The sequence below is a fragment of the Protomyctophum bolini genome (assembly GCF_963924005.1).
Source record: "Protomyctophum bolini genome assembly, chromosome: 22".
In the NCBI taxonomy this organism is placed as follows: domain Eukaryota; kingdom Metazoa; phylum Chordata; class Actinopteri; order Myctophiformes; family Myctophidae; genus Protomyctophum; species Protomyctophum bolini.
Window position 1 is genome coordinate 16,835,937 of NC_137883.1, and position 24,464 is coordinate 16,860,400.

A 24,464-nucleotide genomic window follows, 5' to 3' on the forward strand; every position below is an offset into this window, starting at 1 on the left:
GGCCCCTTTTCCACCGGTTGGTTCCCAGTGGGAACCGGTTCAGTTCTTTTTGGTTTTTAGTCCATGAGCCAGAGCTCCAATATTATTTTTTTTAGTTTATTTTATTTTGCACAATAAAAACAGTACAAAAAGGTAACATCAATAAAAGAAGTGTGTGCAGGTGAGAAAAGAAACCCAGGGAGGGCTTATATGTGGTTCTCACCAAAGTTAATATACAATTTAACAAATAGTAATATTAAGACAAAGTAATCAAACATAGGTATGGAAAATAACAAAAACAAAAACAATAAATACATTATTTACACTTGTGAAGTGTGCGTGCGAGCGTGTATGCGCTACATTACGTTAAATTGGAGAGGGTAACTTCAAGAGGCTGGCCCTCAATCTATGTTTAAAGTTACAGAGTGAAGATGCGGAGTTGGCAATAAGTATGTGTGAATTCCAGAGTAAAGAACCTCTGAAGGGAGGATGAATATTGTCAGATTGTCTAGTATTATAATCATGAACCTGAGAGTTGGTCTTTGAAATTGAAACGTTAATTTCGAGTGTGCAAAACCATACCTATATTAGATTCTTATCACCATTAAACTTCCCCAATTGAGTACTTACACGAAGACAATGATTTATTGTATTACAAATTTTACATTTTTAAATATGCAAATGAGGCATTATGTAGGAAAATATGCAAAATAATAAAAAATATGAAAAAGATACTACTGTGGAAGGGTTATCATGTATTAATTTACTTGTATTGATCCTATAAACAATTTAATATAGGGTATAGTTTGCCCACCAATTTTGGAGCTCTGGCTCATGGACTAAAAAACAAAAAGAACTGAACCGGTTCCCATTGGGAACCAACCGGTGGAAAAGGGGTCAACGTGTGTTTGTAGATCTGCTGATGAGTGATTTATAGACCTAGAATGCCTGTGATCATTTAATTATACTTCGTAAATTTTCATGTATCTCAGGCATAGATCGCTTGCACCAGATCCTTGTAGATATGAAAATTTGCGGCATAAATGTGATAAATGCTCCGTTTGTACTCACCCATTAAATAATTCCAAAGACGTGGAGTGAAATATGGTCCTCTAGTTTTATATCCATGTGAAAGTTCTGCACACGGACGCCTTTCTCTCCGGCGAGGGGGGGCCGGAAAGATCGATACAAATACGTCCTGTTTACCGCAGACGTCATCACCAATTGACCAGGGAAACACAAAAGTTTGCAGTCACACAATTGGCAGGTGGTGTGATTAATTACCCAGCACCTATCGCAAAGCACCTGCCAATTGTGTGACTGCAAACTTTTGTGTTTCCCTGGTCAATTGGTGATGACGTCTGCGGTAAACAGGACGTATTTGTAAAATCAGTTCATCGATCTTTCCGGCCCCCCCTCGCCGGAGAGAAAGGCGTCCGTGTGCATCTCTTGAAAAAGTGGAGATAATTCACTAAATACGCGTTTTGTGCCAGAACTTTCACATGGATATAAAACTAGAGGACCTTTTTTCACTCCACGTCTTTGGAATTATTTAATGGGTGAGTACAAACGGAGCATTTATCACATTTAGGCCGCCCGTTTTGAACCCGAACAGAAATGAACCTGGGTGTTCTATGGCTCTGTATGTGAAATACTGTACTTACTGTATGTAACAAGAGCCGTTCTAGGGCTAAGTCATTTACTGCGTTTAAGCAAGTGTAAAGACTTATAGTAATGGGTAATGCTCAGCTGTACCCTTTTCTTAATGTTTATGCTAGCTATGCTATTTTACTATATAGCTATGTTACTTCGTGCTGCACTATGAGCTTGTAGTGGAGGTAGAGCTCAAGTGTCCTTGAGTAATGCGCTGAATTGCTCCTGATGTGCAGGTTGGAGGGGGGGGGGGGTCTACGGCTAAATACATATCATTTTGGGGGTCAGCCTCGACATGAAAATGTTTGAGGACCACTGATATAGCAACATACATTTCAGAAAATGATTATAGGATTTAGAAGACATTATGTAGAATAAGGTCTTAATGGTTTAAAAGATGCTGTCTACAGTACATAAAAGCTCAATCGTGCGAATGTCAATTAACTCACTTTCCTTTTCTCTCTCTCTCTCTCTCTCTCTCTCTCTATCTGTCTGGACAGATCACCATAATGGCGGGGAACAGTCTGGTGCTACCCATAGTGCTCTGGGGTCGCACGGCCCCAACCCACTGCATCAGCAGCCTGCTGGTCATGGACGACTTCAGTACCATCATCACCGGCTGCCATGATGGACAGATCTGTCTGTGGGACATGACTCCGGAACTAGAGGTGAAGAACAATTTCCATGATGATGAGTCACATTTTCTCTCCAATCTCATTTTTGGTCAGTAAGTGTCTTCACCAATTTGATCCCAAACAAGATATTGGGTGTCGGGCAGAAACCTTGTATCTCCAATCCATATTGCATCTTTTTGTCATTTCAAGTGGTTAAGTCTCTCTGTGGGTGTTATTAATATTTAGCCAATGAAAAGTATTAACTAGAGCCTGTGACTAATAACTACATTGAAGCCTGTTCCCGTACTCTCGCCGAAAGTGTTGTCTGCCTATCTGGTCTAAACAAAAAAAACAGCATTGCCGTGTTGCAGACTTCAAAGGGACGTTTTAGAGCCGCGTTCTGCATGCTCATAACCTAAAATTTAAACCTAACGTGTCTGAATGTGTGTGTCAGAATAACAGTGAGCAAAACTACTGAACCAAAAAATTAAATAATGGGTTGACTTTCATTTTTACAATCATGCTGTTTGTTGTGCGAGAATGGATGTTAAACAGCTCATGATCTACTGTAGTCCTATGATAAATACAGCATCTAATGTACGACATGACATGCAGGAGTAGCGAGTGAGGAATTTGGAATGTGGCTGTTGCAGTCCATGCATATGCATCTTGCATATAATCCTCTCCTCCCTCGGAGGCGCGACTAATGCGTGAGTTGGGGATGTGAGTGGAGTGAGCGAGTGTGGAAGTTGGGGTATTGGAATTTGACTGTGACACAAGACAAAAATCCGGTATACTTCCTGTATCTGATTGAAGTAGGTGGATGCCTTTTTAGTGAGTGGAAGCAGGTTGGAGTCTAGTAATTCCAATGGAAGAGTGCACATAAACACAGCTTCTGAACTATTCTTTAGCCCCATGGTCACTGAACTAAATATTCGATCGTGACAAGCCACAGAATATTCCCATGATCTTTATACTAAAATGGCTTTTTTCAGGGACACAAATCAGGAGCAAATCTAGTTATGGGGACAGACTCCCACATGTTACCGGCTGAAGCAGACAATAAGCCAACTCAGCGTTGTTTCGGGGACCGGCTGATGCAGACAATAAGCCACTCCCGACCTACTTCTACTTAGCACAAGGATCTTCCTAAATGATCCATCTTTACTATAACCATTGACCCCGTGTGACCCCATGGTATTTTCTGTAGCGCCTCCTCCAGGGCAACATTACACACAAGATGTCTCATAGGAAGATGTGTACTGGTACATGACCGTTACACCCCTTGTTAGTTATACTGCTACATCTAATAATAATATCAATGTCCTTCTGTCCAGATCTGTCCGCGGGCCATGTTGTTTGGTCACACGGCTTCTATCACCTGTCTGTCCAAGGCCAGCGCCTGCAGTGACAAGCACTATATTGTCAGTGCTTCAGAGAGTGGGTAAGTGCTGCTTTATTAATAGGGCTTTAATGGTTAAATTAATCAAAGTTCAGTTAAATTCATGTGTGTGTATATTATGTTTAATTGTTTGCTTGTTATGGAAGTTCAATTATATCCATAACTTTATCTATCAAAAAGGTTTTGTTTTGTTCCCCCCCCCCCCATTTGTTTTGCGTATAAATGAAACGTTCTTCAATCTGAAACGTATTTACGTTTCAGATTGATACATTGCTGAGCATACTGTCAAGAATTCATACTGTCAAAAAATGGCATCAAACTTAGACTACAAGAGGATAAGTTCTATAAAAAGTGGGATCTCTTCTCTCAGCCTAGCGATAATGCATGACGATTTCAATGAATGTATCTTGTAATATAAAAAATGCGGCCTTGTTTTTGTCTTTCTCATTTTTTTCTTTTTTTGTATTTTTTTGTACTTTTTTTTTGTCTGTCTTTTCATCAATAAAAAAAATGGCATCAATATAAATCAGTCTTATTTGTCCATGTGTGTTTGTAGAGAGATGTGCCTCTGGGATGTGAATGATGGACGCTGTATTGAGTTCACAAAACTGGCCTGTGCTCACACCACCATACAGGTACAAACATTTTACTGTTTACCTTTTGTAATGTACACACACAAATGTACAGTAGTAGTCGCTATGATTGAAATTACAGGGCTTTGAAAGGGGAAGGGGATGAACAACAACATATACATTGTTGCATGAAAATGTATATCTCCCCTCTCAACACCTGCTTGAATGTTTTCCTCTTCCCTATTCTTTTCCACCCCTTCCTCGTGTCTCCCATCTCTCGCTGTCCAGTTTTATCACTTCACCATTGGCACTGAGCGTGAAGGGCGCCTGCTGTGCAACGGACACTACCCAGAAATCCTCGTGGTGGACGCCACCAGCCTGGAGGTCCTCTACTCCCTGGTGTCCAAGATAGCGCCTGACTGGATCAGTTCCATGAGCATCATCAGGTCTCACCGCACACAGGGTAAGACAGACAGACAGACAGACAGACAAAACCGACAGGCAAATGGAAAGATGTACAATATTCATGATTTAGTATAGTTAAATAGTTTAAAATAATGGTTAAAGTGGTTAAAAGTTAGAAGGCGGGTTAATATATCGATGTGTAATTATAACTCGGAGAGTGAAGGTAACACTGACGGACTTTACTGTGTACAGTATGTATCTCAGAGATGCAAGTCTTGCGTCACATTTTTCCGTGGACCGACTTGCGTTATGAAGCCGATAACTACAAATGGTTTTGAAAATCATCCTACCTCAAGTGGATGGTGGAGTCCGCAACGGTAATGACGACAGTGGTGAACGATATGCCGGGAATCAGGATCGCTTTCAGCACGATTCAATAAACACAGACAGCCTTTCAAAATCCATCAGAATTTACAGGGCGTCATGCTCGGCACATCACTCAACATGTTTGTAGAATGTTATTATTCATCAGTGTGAAGTGGATGCTCAATCACTATAGTTATAATTTAATTTAGTTATCATGGTGTGGGTTTAGTTTACTTTATTAAGGATCCCCATTAGTCTACACCGTAGTGGAGACTATTCTTCCTGGGGTCCAGGAAGTGGGTGACCCTTAATAGACAACATAGTAACTATGGCGTCAGTCAGGCAGCTAACCAGCCAGTCATAAAACCAGTAAAACGAATTGCGAAGCAAACGGCTAAAATCTGTGTTGCTGACATACAGACCATTTCTATGTCTGTCTCTTTGTATATCCCCCATTCATCTGTGTGTCTGTGTGTGTGGCTCTCTTTCTCTGTGTGTCTGTCTCTGTCTGTCCTTACAGAGGACACAGTAGTTGCAGTGTCAGTAACTGGGATTCTGAAGGTGTGGATCGTGACTGCTGAGGTCAGCAAGATGCAGGTTGGGCATATAATAATGTAATTTGCATACAGTAAACGGTATGATACATTGATAATTATACATCCCAAGGGGTAATTGATTCTAATCTAATATCTCCTCTCTCTCCTTGGGTTCCGTCTCAGGATTTAGACCCAGTGTTTGAGGAGGAGTCGAAGCCCATCTACTGTCAGGGATGCCAGAGCATCTCCTTTTGCACCTTCACCCAGAGCAGCCTGCTGGTCGTCTGCTCAAAATACTGGAGGGTAAAAAGCCTACTGTTGATTTCCTCCACTGAAACTATGATGAAAAGTGTTCGTCGACTACCTTTTTTTTCACTGAGGAAAACCAAAAAAAAAACTAAATAAGCTACGATGACTAAAACTATGACTAAATTTATTGACAATTTCACGACATTGACGACGTCATATATGTATTGACTTGGCAAAATGTTGTTTTGTGCTTTATGTGTTATTTTGTTACTTTTGGAACAGACTGAAGACTAATATCCTTCGGGGCGATAAGGATAATTGTTATCTGTATCTCTGTGTGTGTCGCTCTAGGTGTTTGACGCAGGGGACTACTCCCTGCTGTGCTCAGTTCCCAGTGAGAACGATCAGGCTTGGACCGGAGGGGAGTTCATCGCTGCTGACAAAGTCATCATCTGGACCGAAGACGGCTGTAGTTACATCTACAAACTACCTGCCAGGTAAGCACTGTTCATTCGACCACATGAATTCTGGCATCATAATAATAATAATAATAATAATGGGTGAACATTTGGCAAAGATAGCCGATCTACAAGCTCACAACATTGATGAGCAACACTCATTGTGAGGTCATACTAAGTACAACTCAGACTTTAGGACCAGTGAAAAAATATGGTCTAATGAATGGCATTTATAACAAAGCGTTAAGAGCGCACACCAACAGTGGGTAGGTGCTGACCACGGGAGACAAACTTTGAACAGAAAAGATCAGAGGTCGCACGATGCAAATACTTCATTTTAAGATGACCAATACTAACCCTCGTACCCTGAAGAAGGCATTATTGTCGAAACATTGGTCATCTTAAAGTATTTTAGAGTTTTGCAACCTTTTCTGTTAAAAAAATTGCTGTGCTAAAACGTATAGCAATAGAAACATAACGTCTCTGTCAGGTGGAAACCATGTCCAAAGCTGTTACTTTTTAAGGTTTCAACTTCAACGTCATACTGTGAGTAACAGATGTACAAGCCCAAAATGTGTCGCTTCACGCTGAGCTTAAAAAAAACCCATATAAAGGTAGAATATAGAGAGATGAGAGATGTCTGGCTGACAGAAACATTGTGTGTGTGCGTGTGTGTGTGTGTGTGTGTGTGTGTGTGTGTGTGTTCCAGCTGTCTGCCTGCCAGTGAGCATTTCCGTAGTGATGTTGGGAAGACCAAGGAAGGCTCCATTCCTCCGCTGGTGTACAGCATTGCAGACCGCTCTGACAAACAGGTTAGCCTCTCTCCTGTCTCTGTCTGTCAGTGTGTCACACATAGACCCGTCTCTGATCCAAACCCTACTATCTAATACCTAATCTTAATAAATAAGATACGACTCCACCCATTTTCAACCCATCTTCATATCATTTGTCCTCACTAATAATGTTCATGATAAAACTATTTAAAATAATTTTCTGGGTCCGTGTGTGGACACTTCAGAAAACCGCCTACCAGTACCAGTGACATCATCATTAGGCAGTTTTTTATTAAATTGTATTTAGATTTTTATTAACATGGGAACAATGGCTTCTATTATAGCATACATGATGGGCACCTGGTGGCCCGGGAGCCACATGCGGCCCCTACCATCTCTTAATGTGGCCCACACAATACTGATGTATTGAAATAACGTCTCATTTACATTTACATAACTGTAAACCTTGTTTTTTGCGCAGTGTTGATTTCAGCTAATTACTAGTATTAAAATGTTGTTCTCTTTTCTTATGCCTTATGTATTTCTATTTAGCTCATAAACATTAACATAACTATAACTAAATGCATTTGAAATGGAACAAAAGAGAGTGTCACATTTCAGGATTCCAATAAAAAAATAGCAAAAAAGATATTCAGGATTTCAATTCAAATATAGCAAAAATAGCTGATCTACAAGCTCAAATGCGTTTTAAGCTTGTAGATCGGCTATTTTTGCTACGACAGTAATGTGGCCCTCTGGAGTGAGTTTCCCACCCTTGAGCATGCTAACTCGCTAACCAGGAATAAAGATCCTGCCGGTTCTACGAGCTTGGATTCCCAATCAATGAAGTCACTGGTAGGTGGGATTCTGAACACCGTCCACAGAGACACAGAGTAGACAAGAATGGTACCACATTGTAATGAGTATTAGTGGGGGACCAGTTCTATAAAGATAGGTTGAAAATGGGTGAAAGTCGTCCTATTATAAGGTTAATCCGAAGACTGTAGATGTTGTCTGTATTCTGTAACTATGATGTTGCTTTTTGACTGAAGAGCAAATCAAACATTTCAAAAGCAATTAAAGCTTCACAATTGTTGGGGGGGAGGGGGGGGATACATAATCATATTTTTGTTAATTTCGATGATTACGCAGACCAAGAATGTGTGACGCGTTCACTGATCTCAAACTCTGCAAAGTACCTAAGCATATGCTGGAATGGGGGCAGGGGAACTAATACAAATTGCAGCAAATTAACCCTTCCTTCACCAAATTTGATGTGTAATTTTAGAAGCCCTGGTGATTTTCTTTTATATATTCTTACCAGCATAAAAAGTAATGTACATGTTATAACAAAGTTAAATGATGGGCTTTGGTCCCAGTCTTCAGAAAACATCCCCCAACAATGTTGACACAGAACTGGATTGGCTTCATACACATGGATGAGGCCAGTTATCTTTTTTTAAATATATTATACTCCAAACATTATTGTTGTGTAAATGTACTATATCTAGGTCATATGAGCTGAAAATAGGCTGGCCAGTTTTTATTTTATGTGACCATTCTAATCTATACCACTATCTGAGAACAAGGTGGGACAAAACACTGGAGAGTTATGTGATATGGGGGGGTGGGGTGGGTGCTTTCAGGCAAGACGGGGCCAAATGCCCGTAGGACAGTCGATACATTAGTCTTGTGCCTGTCCGTGTGTCTGAAGCTTAATCTCATTGTTTTGTGCTTATGTGATTTGATTTCAGAAGTCGTAGTTTGTGTAATTCTTATCCGTGGATTAATTTATTGTCTGTTTTGGTGTTAATTTGTCTGTTTTTGTTTCATTTAACGTTTTTGTTTTGAACGCTGATGCTCCCCGCCCCCCCACACCTCCTTCGTGCCTCCCCTAAAGCCCTCCTCCCAGTGGGAGGGGCTAGGCGGTGAGCAGGAGGAGGTCATGTGCCTCCCTGCCAGCGGGTGCGACTTGGAGCTGTACAACCCCGAGCTGCTATACCACCACCAGCCTCTAGAGGCGCCAGTAAGCCCCAAAGAAAGCAAACAAAAACACACAGACCACTGGCAGGAAGTAGAGAGGAGTTTTCACTTTCTGGGCCTCGGCTGTAACTTAACTACATATTGAATATGTTATTTTCAAAACGTGGATTAAATGGTTAAATTGTGCGAAAGATTGGTTGGTTTTGTATGATGAAAACAAATATATATTACGGTATGCTCACTAGGAGCGTATGCAAAAATTATGACTGGAGTTGAGGCTCCATTGACAGAACAGTGTCTGTTTCCCATATTTTGTTGTATTTAATCTCTTTTGAGAGAGATTAGATGGGATGATATAGACATGGGAAATAATAATAAATATATATACACTGTATATTACAAAAATACATTCAAATGGAATATCTTTAAAATAAGAATTATACAGGTTTTGTTATAAATGTATACATATATTTCCTTCTTAGATTTACAGCTTTGCCAGAAAGTGACAACTCGGGAAGAGAAGAGCACACTCCAACCAGTTGAGGGTGCTCTCATTGAAAACTCTGACATTCACTCTTTGGCTCTGTCATTACAGTAACATTAAAGCGGGACTGACACGCCCCTCGGGAAGCTATTAAGGATAAAGTCTTAATTACTTAAAAATATAAAAAAAAATATATATATATATCTTCGAGAGTCATAGGCGTATGATGAAGTATACAAATTATGAAGCAGAAGACATCGTCGTATCCAATAAAAGTCTAATTCATTGAGGTGCCACTGGCCTGGTCATTAAAACATGCCTATTCTAATGTGCCATGCATTATTTTCGCATAATGCATTAACTGCCAGCCCCCCCTGTTCGCCAGGCTTTTTCGTTGTATCTTTATACCTATTCAAGACATGCTGCGTTAAGCGTTTTTATTTTATTTTTATCGTTCTCCCGGTCGATTGTCAACACAGACATGTGTGCTGTGTTCACCAGGGGAAAAAAGCATTTGGAGCTTGAGTTCTGGAGTTATCGGCGTTTGAAAACGGCATGCCTCACAGAGAAAACACAGTGGAAGAAAACACCCGAGATACAGCCATTTCCGTGAACAAAATGTAAAAGGAATCGGGACACTACGTCAAATAGATAGTTAGATTTAACATTTAAATATATCGATAGATTTGAAGCCTGAATTATACTTGGCCACATGTGGGTGTTGCTCACTGACAACAGTCTATTTATAAGCTGCTAGCTTGTAGATCGGTTATTTTGGATGCACAACTCTGCTGTGCAACCAAGTATAAATCAGACCTACTGTATAAGGCTGGCCAATGAGTGAATGACTAAGAGCTAGCATCTCACTCTGTTTGCTCCTCTCGTTTAAGTTCTTTCTCTCTTCCTGCCTGACTGACCAACCGACGGACAGGATCCCAGACTCTCTTTGGTTCACCCTGTTCCATGCTCTTTTCCCACTAAAACAAATTTCCCACTCCAGCTCCTGAAAGCACCATTCTCCTCCCTCATAATGTCTTCATTGTGAAGACGCATGCAAAGTCCCCAAGCTGCTTTGTACCCTCCTCCCCAATCCCTGAGATCATGACAAACCAAGGAGATTGAGATTATGATAAAGTTTTAGCATGCGTTGTTAGCCAAGTATCTGATTAGAAGAAGTATTGTACGTCAATTTGTTTTGGTGTGCAGCCAAAGTGGCATCAGTTATCGATATCCTTTTGAAAAGAGAAAATGGTGTACACGCTATATGACTATCAGACCTGGGTCAGAATGCATTTGATAAATTGTCAACATTTGTTTTATGTTGCCTGGAGTGCCATGTTGTAGTTTATGTTTGCTGCATCACGTGCGTGTCGGGTACAATAATGGCAAATTTATGCTCCATCATACCACGGGGTTGCGGATTGAAAATGGCAAGCAACACTGTTGTACGCACCTGAGCGCGTATAGTCGCACGGAGAAATAAGCTAAATGAATATGCGAACTACTCAAAATACTTTAAAACAAACAGAAGCAATGTTTTTGCAAATGCTGGTTGACCCAGGTTCGTTTGGTTTCACAATCACTCCTCTTCACTCTAGTTCTGTTTTTGTGTGCCTTTAAAATAGAAAAAGGTTATTTTCATTAATATTTAGCCTTTTATTCACATCTCAACTTAAGATGTGATTTGGTTTGTTGGTGCCCGCTTGTGCGCGCGCGCGCGCGTGTGTGTGTGTGTGTGTGTGTGTGTGTGTGTTTACAAAGCACAGAAAAAAAGCTCTTTTGGTGGCACTTTGCATTATCCTTACAATACTTAAGGTAATTTCAGATGGGCAGCGATTAACGCGCCAACTAATTAATTTCGTCGCACGGAGACGTTGAGGGGCAACAACGCAAGCATATTTACGTGGGGCGGTCCCGTGAAATTCATTAGTAAAACTCGCGTGATCGCGTTTGGTGCACACACCCGCGACTGACTAGACCTGGATTCTGTTGAGAATTTTGTTTTTACACCTGCTTCCCCTCTGGAGCAGACCTGTTGTTGATCCAGGCTCACGTCTGCGTAAATCGATGCCCGTCTGAAAGTACCATTAGGATGATTTGCAAATAACTGACCCTTCACTGCCGCCATTCACTGCTTCACTACGCCTCAGTTAAAAAGGTTCCACTGCTTACCATCACTGTGAATCCATGATGCTCATGAACAAACTAGCAGAAAGAAATATTGGCATTGTTTAGCCATATCTTTCTAAGAAAAAAATAACCTTAGATGCCTGACATTGTTTTCTTTCATTGTAGATGACAACTATTGCATTGCACACTTGATTATAGGCACACTACTGGACTCGGGAATCCTTGTGCACAAGTATTGCGTTTGTATTTTCGGTTAAAATTGTGTTGAAGTAATATCTCTAGCAAATTAATTGAGAGTATGGATTATTTTAATGTGGTAAAATGCATACTGTGTGGACTGTACTGTCAGTGTTATCAATTTATCCAGTAATTTGCTACAGTAGTAGCAGCACTTGTAGCAACCCCTGTCATAGCATGACAATTTCTCCAGATCACTTACTCACCCACCCACTGTCTTGGAAGTTCAGCCGCATCTGTAGTTATCCCCAAGGACCCTGAAAGGACAATCTACCCTCAAATAGACCTGACCTGATCTTCCTGTGTGACTATAGGACGTTCAATACACTTTGTGCATGACTTTAGTCGGAATCTGTCCCTGGTCCCATTCAGTTTTACATAGCTTTGTTACAATTAGCTCTTTTTAAGTAAGGGGTGTGTACTTGTACATCAAGCTGCCTCACGCTATTGAAACAGGCTCCTGCCCTCATGTCTCTGCAAGGATTACTTACTTATACTTACTTATATCCCTATTGTAATCTTTGATGTTAAAAACTTTGGGTAATTTGCACAAATTCACATTTAGGATAGAAGATGTGACAATAAGAAAGCATGTTAATTCTATTTTAGGGTGGATAGTCCTGTTTAAAGCAAAACGACAACAAAGCAAAAGCTCCAGTATGCTACCCCGCTATCCATCTCCATTACAATCCGACCCTCAGATTAATCATAAGGCTTTACAGAAGGGAAACGATAATGATATTGACAGAACTAGGGATTGGTATAGGAAGAGAATGCAGGAGAGGACACTGATCATGGGAGACCAAAATCAGAGGCATGTGGCATATATATATATATATATATATAATCCTGATTTATACATTGTTGTATAGCTCTCTGCAATTTTTGTTCAAACTGTGTATATCCAGAGTTTTTCCAGATAATTTATATTAAAAGCCGTAACCTTGGGGGAAGAAATGCATGAAATAAAAAGAAGGTTGACATCATCAGAGTGGTTGACGAAGTGCTGCTGAATCTTTGACCGACTGGTAACCACCAACTTTGGTCATTTAACCAGACCTTTCCTGCCATATACATAGCTGGCCAGCTGGCCAATATTTAGAATTTTAGACGGAAGTAATTTATTTCCCTGGCCATTTGTTTGTCTGGTTTTGGTCTTTTCATGTCAGCATTTTCCTCTCCTGTTATGCCTTCCTTTATTTAATGTCATCTTTTTGTATGACTGGTGAGTTTCCCCAAACACGTTTCCACACAGTAGTAGTTGTTCTTGATGTGGACGACCCTTCACTCTCTGAGTTTAAACAATCACAGAGTGAAACTACAGATCTTGAATTTGCAAATGGTCCTTTCTTTGTAATGGACTGATTTCACTGTCCGCGATACTGCTCGAGCACACAAAGGGAAACTCACCCTTTACATATATAGTTGTAGCCATTGTCGGTGGATACATCTGTATGCCAGGATTTTATAATTTTACTTTCATGATTTTTGCTCTTTCCTCTTTTTCATTTTGCTGTACTATGTTTTCAATTTCACTCTGTGCCTGAATCCCAGCCCCGCTGTGACAAAACGAGTCAAAGAACATGTACATTGCAGTGTTCTACTTCTATTTCAAAGTAGCATGAAAATATTTCCAGTTGTAGAATAATTTCCCAGTTGATGCTGTCCTGCAGGGATTCATTCTCCCTGCAGTGTGTGGGTGTGGGATTGTATGTACCTGGATCTTACCGGGATCACGCTCCCGAAATGGCCTGATCTACAAGCTCACAACGTATAGCAGCGTGTTGTGAGCTTGTAGATCTGCTACACGCACAAGAAAGTATATCATCTCTGTCGGGTGGAAACCTTGTTTGTCCCAAACTGTTACTTTTCAGGATTCCAATTCAAAAGTAACAGATCTACAAAGCGCCACGTTTCGAGCTTGTGCATCTACTACTTTTATTTGTTTGACATTGTAGTATGATCAAGTAGTAGAGCATTCATTTACGAGAACAAAACAACAGTTAGAATTCGTATCTAGGTTTCTGCCCAACAGCAACGATATCAAGCTCTTAAGGGAGGAGAGAGCCAAACCGATTTAAAAACATTCACATTACAGTACCTGGGAAAATAGTGAAATTCACAATTTGGGGTGCTCTCAGTCCGGTGGTGTCCAGGCCAGAGTCTTGTCGGAGGTACCGAGTACGTGTTATTTGTAACCCCATGTGTGTGTCCCGCATCCCCCCCCCCCCAGCTCCTCATCTGTCCCCCGGTGACGAGGTTCTTCTATGGCCGGAGGGAGCCCTTCCACAAGCTGCTGATTCAGGGAGACTCGGCTGGCAGGCTGTCGCTGTGGAGCATTCCTGACGCCTCCCCGCTGGAGCCCCTGAGCGCCGCCACAGGTATGCAGTAGCACTGTGTGGTTCTGGTGTTGATTCTGACAGGACATTTTGATTGTGACCGTAGGTCGCAGTTTACTATGATCCATATATGGTGATGTCTCGTGACATCACGCCTCCTCCTTGTATAGAATTGTGTTGCAGATTAACCTTGTTTTGTTTCATAGATAAACTTCATAGACTTGTTTGACAGCTATCATTGTGTAAATTAATGTTTTTATCGTTTTTCGCCGAGTGGTTAGTGAGCCTGGTGAGCCAGAGCCCCTGGTTCTCCAGGTACGATGTCAGGCCAGGCCAGCAATGTGTCGATGCGTGTCCCTGAGAGTGTTAAGTCTTAATCCCTGATTGCTTCCCGAGTGCCAGAATGGCTGCTCACTGCTCCTAGTTGTTATAGGATGGGTAAATGCAGAGGTCAAATTTCACCTATGTACATGCAGTATATACATTCAGTACATATAATGTGACAAAACACACCCCAAGGAAGTGGGGACTATTCTATTCTAAACTTTACCTTTGGTGCTCTACTTCTCCTGTACACTTTAATTGATTCATTGTGGATTTTCTTTATCCGTTATGTCAAAACCAGTCCATCTGGTTATTTTTCTGAATCGTGGAATAGTACTGACACCTAGTGGCACGTTTCAATACTGAAGCTAGAGTTTGAGTTTTGGTAAATGTATTACTTTCTTGAATGAGGGACACTCTTCTCTTCTCTTCTCCGCAGTCTGAAAACGCACCTCTTCAGACTCTACCTTAGCCCGTAGCACTTGCCCTAGCCTCGACAACCTAGCAGGCGTATTTAAAGGCTAAAATGTCATTTAGATAATCGTGTATGCTTATCGTTTCATTGTGCAGATATCCTACTGTTAGATGGATGTGAGGCTCTTAGTTTACTTATGATCATGGTTGACTATTTTTATGTATTTGTATTACCTTGTTTTGTACTTTCTTACTGTAAATCGCTCTGGATTAAGAGCGTCTGCTAAATGCCTAAATTGTAAATTGTCCCGTCGTTCTCTTATTCCCCGTCTATCTCCACACACCCCTCTTTTCCCCTCTCTGTCCCCCTTTCTCTCTCGCTGCAGAGCTCCAGGTGTCGTCCACCATCAGCCTTCAGGAGGCCTTTGATAAACTGACTCCTCTGTCGGCCGGGATCATTGACCAGCTCAGTGTCATGCCTGGAGGAGAAGAGCCCATTAAGGTGTGGCTCTAAAATGAGAACATTATCACATGGGGGGTGAATGCAAAGAACACGTCTCTCATTGTCTGTATAAATATCTGCTGACCTGTTTGTAAGCTGTTTCACTATTCACTATTCTACTAAACTATTCTTAAACTTTGCCTCCTTTTTTTTGCCTCTTTTCATTTCACTTTTTTATTCTTCTTTTTATTATTCCCTTTCCTTCCTTCCTTGTCTTTACCCCTTTCTCCACTTCATCTTTCTTTCTTTCTTTCTTTCATTGTCTGCTCCTCCTCTTCTTCTTCATACAGAATGTATATTTTTCCTCTTATTTTACTAATGCTTTCTCTACTTTTTAAATGTTTTAATCCTCTTTTTAGGTGTCTGCTGATTTTAAATATTACAAGCACCCATGAGTCGCATAGAACGGTATTTTTTTTCCTCTCTCCTATGTCTAGTGCGCATTACAGAATCGTTAGTCAATACACTTTCAATCCATACCTTCTGGGTTCGAGACCCCAAATCACACCTTAGAAAGCATGAGTGTCTATTTCAAACAAAGTGTTTTTTTGACTGGGGGGGGGGGGGGGGGGTCATATTTTTACAGCAGGAATTGCCTGTCATATTTTGACCCCCCAGTATTAGGATGCATTAGGATGTTGATATTCATTCATCAGCTTGCTGGATGCATAGTTGGTATGCTGTATGTCGGAAGCAGTTGAGGGCTGATTTCACACCCGTGTTGTGCTGTGTTGTTTGTCTCCCCCTGCAGGTGACGGCCAGCGTGTACATCCCGTCGCAGGGCAGACTGGTGTGTGGCAGGGAGGACGGCAGCATCATCCTGGTCCCTGCCACGCAGACCGCCATCGTCCAGCTGCTGCAGGGAGAGCACATGCTGCGGAGAGGTGTGTGTGTGTGTGTGTGTGTGTGTGTGTGTGTGTGTAAGCCATTAACACATGCTGCAGAGAGGTGTGTCCAAAACACACCCGAGGCTCTTTATACAAATACCTTCTAAGTCAGTAGTTCTCAAACTTTTTCCTAATTATTAAGTATTCAACATTTGTCAAACACTTTCAATACTTTTCAAAGATGTTAAAAAATAGCAGAAGTACAAGCTCATGGATCACGGCCAAGCCATCTGAACACTAACACGGCAGCCGTTCGTGGTCAGATGGGTGAGACTGCCCACGGGCATTATCGGAGCATGTTTATTGTAATGAATCGATTCGATTGTGTTGTTTGTTCAATGGAACTAACGTAGTATACCGGTACTTTAAATTCCTATGAATCCTCTGGCGTCTGGCATTTTGTTTTGAAATACAGAATTTGGCTCATGGGCTCATGGGTGGAACAAACACAATGAAGTAATTTCCAAGGTTTTGAAGCAGGAAAAAAAAAATACAGTGCCACTTTTGACATGAAACGTTATTAACAATATTAACACTCCGATTGCCCAGGGTTATTTAATCTATTAAATCACAGCGCTGGGCGATTGGAGTGTTAATACTCTGAGCGGCCAAGACGGAGATCTCCGCCCTATCAAATAATCGCTCGACGCTAGGAACGGAGATTAATCAAAAGACGGAACATTACGCGTTTGGTAACCTACCACACCAGTCTACAGCCTGTGAGCGGCGATTGGGCAACATTCGATGTCATTTCCGGTTGGGATGTCATCGAAAGTGTTCAACCTCCATTTTAATGGATGGGATCGAAAATCTTAAAACATGAATAACTCTTGATCTAAATCAATGCTTCGAATTCTAACCAAAGATTGTGTTTTTGACAGCCCATCACGGTCCCGTTGCTAGTCGCGTTAGAAGTAATCATACTTACGTTGGTTGCCGATCCTCTAAACTTTAGAGGATCGGCAACCAACGTAAGTATGATTACTTCTAACTAACTAAGGGTATTTTGGCTATATCTAGCTACATTCTAGCACCTTCCAAGATGGCGCCGTGCCACCTTGGAAGGGGCTCTAAAGCTGCAAATCGCTGGGTGCATTGAATGAATGGTTCCAAATACCCCGGATGATCAGGGTGTTAATGTTATATTATCATTGTACTCTTAGTGTTTTAGACAAATATTTGGGGGCCCTTTCATAACCCATTTTCGGCGGGAACCCCTTTTGGTGTTTTAAAAATGATGTTATAATTTAGCTATTGAAAAATAGCAGATCTACAAGCTCATAGCGTGCCACTCGGTGGCGCGCTACGAGCTTGTAGATCTATTTTTTGAAAAATCGTAAAAAAATCGTTAACATTTTTAATTTCGACGTCAGGCCTGAATGGGTTAATATCCTCACGGCCCACAGGTTGTGAATCGCTTGCCTTGCGAGTTTGACACCGTTTTCCCTTTCCTCTTCCCCTCTCTCTCTCTCTCTCTCGTCCTTCCCAGGATGGCCCCCGCATCGTACCCTGCGGGGACACCGCAACAAGGTCACGTGTGTCCTCTACCCCTACCAGATCTCTCCGCGGTACGACCAGCGCTCGCTGGTGTCCGGAGGGGTGGACTTCTCTGTGATCGTCTGGGACATCTTCACCGGGGAGATGAAGCACATCTTCTGTGTCCACGGTGGAGAGATCACACAGATCATTGTGCCACCAGAAAACTGCAGTGTAAGTTTGTGTCGGCAGCATTTCCTGCTTTCTTTCCTTTATTGGCACAGACGGTAGGAAAGCTGAGCAGGAGACGATTTAGGGAAGACGGACGGTAGGAAAGCTGAGAGGGACATAGTGTAGGAGAGACATGCGCGTGTGAGTGTGGTGTGTGTGCATGCATGTGAGACAGAGATGGAGTGAAGTAGAGTTCAGGTTTCAAGGTCAATGTTTACTACAGCACTACATCAGAAACTTGGTACATTGCTTGTCTCTTTCACACTCACACACACACACACACACACACACCTCTCTCACAGTTTATCCCTTGTTCTTTTCATTTGTCCTCTCTAGCTCTTCATCATTCCATCTTACTTTATGTCTTTATTTACACTAGGACAGCCAGTAGCAGTGTTGAGACACTGTGGGAGAGACAGACAGCTAGAAAGCTGAGAGATGGACAGTATGAGGAGAGACAGACAGCTATAAAGCTGAGAGATAGACAGTGGCTACGTTTACATGGACAGTTAAATCCCCTTTTCATTCCGAATAGAAGTTAAATCCTATTAAACGTTGTCATATAAACACCTACAAAAACTTAAATCCGAATGAAAATGCTCGATGCGATCTAAAAACCATTCCGATGTCACTGGCCGGATTATTCCAATGTTCAATGCGATTGAAAGAAAATTGGACTCATGTATACACTGCTTCGGATGTAAGTTCATTCTGGTCTTTCTGAGCATGCTCCAAGGCGCTCATATCCAAGGCGCGCCGAGGAGTTTGCACATAGAGCGCGTTATTTCGTGCATTTTGCAGATCCGAAATCCACAACAAAAACGGGGAGCAGCAGCAGATGATACCCCTGATCTCTGTGTGTGTGTGTGTGTGTGTGTGTGTGTGTGTGTGTGTGTGTGTTCAACGGTCTCTCTCTCTCTCTCTCTCTCTCTCTCTCTCTCAAAAATAACGAGCGAGGAGCGACCCGATACAATAATAATCAGTGTGTTGCGTGCCCTGGCCGTGCTGTAGATAATAAAGTACAAATAAAAACGAGATGATCACCTTCCCAGCGGAGAAGGGGAGCCGCAGCGGGTGGGGGAAAAAAAGACGGTAAACATATATGCCCGCCCCTATCCAACCAGCAGCCTCAAAGCTACTGCGGAATGAAATGATGGGATTTCAAAGTATCGTCTTTCGTCTGTAATGTTTGTATTGTTGAGACAGTCACAATGAATGAACTGCCTATATTTTATGTGTCCAACAGATGGCGTAGTTTCACGTGAATTAATATTAATTCATGTCTTATAGCACTTCTCCATATAAACACTCATTCGGAATGACCATTTCCCATGGAAACTCGAAGCAAAAAACATTACTTCCGAAGTATTTTATTCTGAAGTATTTATTCGGAATGATCACCCTTCATATAAACGCGGCCAGTGTGAGGATAGACAGACGGCTATAAAGCTGAGAGATAGACAGTGTGAGGAGAGACAGACAGCTAGAAAGCTGAGGGGTAGAGTGTGTAGGAGCGACACATCCTAGTAGGTAGTAATGGCAACATTGCAACACATGCATGGTCATTGCATGTAGTCCTTAAAGTTACAGTCTTGCATGCTTACTATCACTATCTTGCGAGTATAAAGTACTATAATGTTAGAAAATAAACAAATGAATCGGACAGCACCAGCACGCTACCAAGGAGGGCATGTGAAAATCTTACAGGTAAAATACTAGCACTGCAGTTTGTTATCATAAAGGTTTTAGAGATTTTGCAATGCTGTGCTGTTACTAATACCATTATTAACTATTTTGCTGTGGAGGTCTGGTGTTGGACAGACAGACTTTCCATTCCCATAAAGGAGGATGCTTTTTATTTTTAAATGACATTATGATGAAATGCTAACAAAGCCCTAATTCCATTGTCACCATGGGAATGGCGTAGCTGGTATTTCTTCATGCGAGTAGAGATTTGACCTGTCGTACATTAACCTTTACTTATAAATCCCAACCAAAATGTCAGCTGGTTCCAAAGCTTTGTAATCAAACATATTTGGCATTTACCAACACACCGCGTCTGATAAAATTATCCCCAAACCTGGAGGGAGGGAGTGCCTACATTGAAGCCTAAAGCTCATTCTTATGATTTATAATCCATAATATGTCCTGATGGAATTGTACATGTGTACACTGTCAGCGTTAACCATTATATTTGGCTTTTTTGAGCTATTCAAAAATAGCAGACATACAAGCTCCTGGCAATCTTGGAATATACATACATGCATACATACATATTTTGTTGGCGTTGCCAGGCAACCAGCCCGGGGCTAAAAGTAGAATTTTAGCAAGACCGTTTCATATCCATATAAAGAGATTACACACGCACGATATTTGGCAACTGACGGGCGTTAATTAAAAGCTGTGATATCACCGACATAAAAACATAGGTTTTTCAGAAAACGATGATTTAGAAGACATTTTGTAGATCAGATAAATGTGGTCTCAGGTCTAAACGGGTTTGACACTAACGAGCGTGTTGCTCTGGTTCTCCCGTGCAGACCCGCGTGCAGCACTGCGTGTGCACGGTGGCCAGCGACCACTCGGTGGGCCTGCTCAGCCTGCGGGAGAGGAAGTGCATCATGCTGGCGTCCAGGCACCTCTTCCCCATCCAGGTCATCAAGTGGCGTCCGGCCGACGACTACCTGGTGGTGGGCTGCTCCGACGGCTCCGTCTACGTCTGGCAGATGGACACGGGTACGTTCATCCACTTCACACAGCGCTTTTCAACCCTGTTCACATTAAGGCCCATTTTTTATTCTGTATTTGCGCCACGGACCACCATTTTGATGATGTTTAGCCTCGCAGACCCAAGACTAAAGAATGTTTTGTTGTCGTTGGATTCGATTTTGTCCCTGAATCCATGCTGTATTGATGTTTATTGTTGACGCATTGTGAGCTTGTAGATCTGCTAAATAATTATATAATCTGTAGTCACAGAATATGTATCTCCAGTATGGGGGGGGGGGGGGGTCCTTGACATGAAAACGTTTTGTGCACCACTGATATACTGAAGCAACATAAATTTTTCTGAGTGAGAAAGTGGGTTTGAAATGACTTGTACTGTGATTTATTCTGCAGCACCATCTGTTATGTGTACAGGTTTTACTGTTGTGACAATAATATCTGTATTAATAATGTATGGAGTTAATAGTGAGGTCATTGTGTGTGTGTGTGTGTGTGTGTGTGTGTGTGTGCGTGCGGTTCTACTGCCTGTGTGAGAGAGAGAGAGAGATGGTTGTGTTAGCTGTAGTGGTGGGAGATTGCAGGGTAGCAAAGTGTGAAATTAAGGACTGAGTCGTGTGTGTGTGTACTCAGGCATTGGACATGTAATTGGGTGATGGCTCACACACACACACACACACCCAGGAACAGGTATGAACCTGTTCCTGGGTCTCTAGTCCAGTAAAGTTATTGACCACTCTCAAACCATTTGGAAAACTGACGCTTCTGCGCTCACTCAACATCAGACCCAGTCCTGCTGTCAACACAGTCTGCACTCTGCAGCAACATGATGTCTCTCTCATATTAAATCATATCAAAGTAAAAAAGAATCATAGCCATTTGATGTCTTTGTTCATGCTCTCATTTGGTCTCTCTCTCCAGGTGCGCTGGACCGCTGCGTGATGGGCATCACGGCCGTGGAGATCCTGAACGCCTGCGACGAGCTGGCCCCGGCGGCGGTGGACGCCCTCAGCCACCCCGCCGTCAACCTGAAGCAGGCCATGACCCGCCGCAGCCTGGCCGCGCTCAAGAACATGGCCACGCACAAGCTGCAGACGCTGGCCACCAACCTGCTGGCTGCCGACAATGCAGATAAGGTCAGTTACCTTATTATTCCTCGTGTTACCCACAGTGGTGGAAAAACGGACTCAACGTTTTTACTTAAGTAAAAGTATCAAGTAAAGTAAAGTACAAAAAGTATTGGTATCAAAATGTACTTGAAGTACCAAAAGTAGAAAGTACTACTTTATGCAGAATGTTTCATTAAAGTTTTCAAATGTATCAATCTTTCGATCCGTTGTGAGCTAAGCTTGTAGATCGGCTATTTTCAAATGGCCAAAAAAGTGGTTAATGTATGTTTTTTGTAATGATCCAAATCTACAAAGTAACTATAGTAACTAAAGTTTTCAAAATATAGTGGAGTAAAAGTACAATGCTTGGATCTGAGATGTAGTGGAGTAGAACAAGTAAAGGTACTGGAAATTGGACATACTCAAGTAAAGTACAAATACCTCAAAATTACAGTACTTAAGTAAACGTACTTAGTTTACTTTCCACCACTGAATTGTTACCATGTGTTTGTATGTGTTTCTCATGGCTTGTTCCACAGTGGTAAAACCGACGTGTTGACGTGTCTTGTTAGAGTGTGTGTGTGACTGTGTGTGTGTGTTTATAAAGCATCTGCTTTTGATATCTGACAGTAGAGGCCTTCATTTAACTTAAGTTATGAAATGAGGCAGCAGCATACAGTATAAAGGCTCGTACACACGGTAGGACTTTTAAATTCGTCAGCGAGTCATCAGCTTGTTTTGAGTATAGTAGTATTTCACATCGCGGGAGTCTCTTTTTGAAATCGACTATCATATCTTTGTGGGTTTTTTTTCACTAAACGATTGATCGCAGACAAGAGATCACACACTGCAAGAGATCACCAAGGTGCGATCCATACGCGATACATGGGCTACATTTGTTTTTATTCAAGTCATTTTGACGTCTCGCGTACGTGCAGGCTCCCCATCATACATGCACGAGACTGACGTGGGGCGCTTTTCTCTCTCTCACTCTCGACTCTCACACTGCACACTCACAAAGTAATACAGACTTTTACACTTTATTTAACAGCAATATTATGCTAATATGTATGACACCTGGATTTACCCAAGGAATAAATGACACCTGATTTTACCCATGTAATAATATATCCATCAATCAATGCATACAGACAGACATTGCCTGTAATACGGACCTTCTCGGGGTGTAGTGTTATGACTCTGTGTCACTGTTGCAGTTATTTGGATCATTTGCTGAGATGTACAGAAATGTTCAGCGTCTTTTAACCCATTAAGACCAGGAAAGCCTGTACGTTGTTATGCTTTTAAAACCGGGAAAGCATCTGTGTCATTTTAGATGTTGCCTTGTACTGTATCTAGCAACAGGAATCTTCTTACATTTTCTGAATAAAGGATTAGGATTTAGAAGGCGTTTTTAAATTCCTCCCCTCGTCTAAAATGGGCTTGAGAGCGAGAGATTGAGTCCAGTGTCTACTGGAGATGGAGAGATATTTCTACAGTCAGTACATTGTCTTCTAGATGCAGAGATTCTGAGTTCAGTGTCTTGTGGAGAGAGCGAGTGAGAGATTAGTTAGAGAAGTTGACACAAAGCTTGTGCCGCAAACCAGCGGTCCATCTGCTACCATTCCATGACTCCGGCTTGCACAGAAAGGTCCGTTGTTACTTTGTATATGTGTTGGAGTGTCTGTGTCACGCAGTCTCAGCTGCACGGTACCGGTTTAACTCGCCTGCCTCGGGCTCTACCCTCATCTCTTCATTTTCCATCAGGCCAAAGTTACCGGGAGCAGACTTTTCAAGTGGTTCCCCCTGCGCGGTTCCAAGTAGGCCCAGGCGATGCCAAAGGCCGTGTGTGTAAAAACACTGCAGACCACCGATTGGTCAGAGAATCGTCACTAGCGTAAAGTCGGGAATCCATGGACGGGAATACTGTTGTGGCCAGCCGTTGTTGTTGTTTTGTATTTGGTGATGGGAGACATTGTAGTTTGCACATTATACTTCGCCTTTGTTGGGTGGAAACCTCATTATGTCCAAAATGGTTACTTGTTAAGGTTACGGTTACCATGGTGGTCACTGGTCAGTGGCCAGGTCCATCCTATGGACGGTCATTACATGGTGGTCACTGGTCAGTGGCCAGGTCCATCCTATGGACAGTCATTACATGGTGGCCAGGTCCATCCTATGGACGGTCATTCCATGGTGGTCAGTGGCCAGGTCCGTCCTGAGGTCTTCGATTTATATGCAGTTTTTATCCATTCATTTTTATTGGTGATGTGAATGCCTACTGGTGATACACTAATGCACACCACCAGCCCAGGCAGACACTGAGGGCCAGGTCAGATGCTGAATGATCTTTATACTGTCTTTTATATATTTTTTATCTTTATCATATTTATGATGCGGCGTGCGCTGCACGTTATTTCCGCTATTTCTTCTCAAATATTTGAAAATATATTAACATTTTTCAGATTTTTAAGAGATTATGACTTATGTAAAATAATTGCGATTATCTCAAATAACTACTGTAATTATTGTGACAGGCCTGTACATTTTATCTATCCTTCCCTGTGTCTTTGTTTTATCCTCACTGCGGTGCTGCTATGACAACTGAATTCCCCTC

General features: G+C 42.0%; 1 protein-coding gene across 1 annotated transcript in view; it reads left to right on the forward strand.

Annotated features, from left to right (window-relative positions):
* wdr7 (WD repeat domain 7) overlaps positions 1–24,464 on the forward strand; it is a 120,372-nt gene that overhangs the window by 2,065 nt on the left and 93,843 nt on the right. The window contains exons 2-15 of the mRNA XM_080756100.1: positions 2,133–2,300; positions 3,584–3,690; positions 4,205–4,283; positions 4,509–4,683; positions 5,512–5,588; positions 5,711–5,830; positions 6,128–6,273; positions 6,944–7,046; positions 14,075–14,222; positions 15,305–15,420; positions 16,172–16,304; positions 17,797–18,017; positions 20,555–20,750; positions 21,660–21,874. Coding sequence (XP_080612226.1) covers positions 2,142–2,300; positions 3,584–3,690; positions 4,205–4,283; positions 4,509–4,683; positions 5,512–5,588; positions 5,711–5,830; positions 6,128–6,273; positions 6,944–7,046; positions 14,075–14,222; positions 15,305–15,420; positions 16,172–16,304; positions 17,797–18,017; positions 20,555–20,750; positions 21,660–21,874 — 1,995 coding nt within the window. The 5' untranslated portion in view covers positions 2,133–2,141. The remainder of the gene's footprint in view (positions 1–2,132; positions 2,301–3,583; positions 3,691–4,204; positions 4,284–4,508; positions 4,684–5,511; positions 5,589–5,710; positions 5,831–6,127; positions 6,274–6,943; positions 7,047–14,074; positions 14,223–15,304; positions 15,421–16,171; positions 16,305–17,796; positions 18,018–20,554; positions 20,751–21,659; positions 21,875–24,464) is intronic.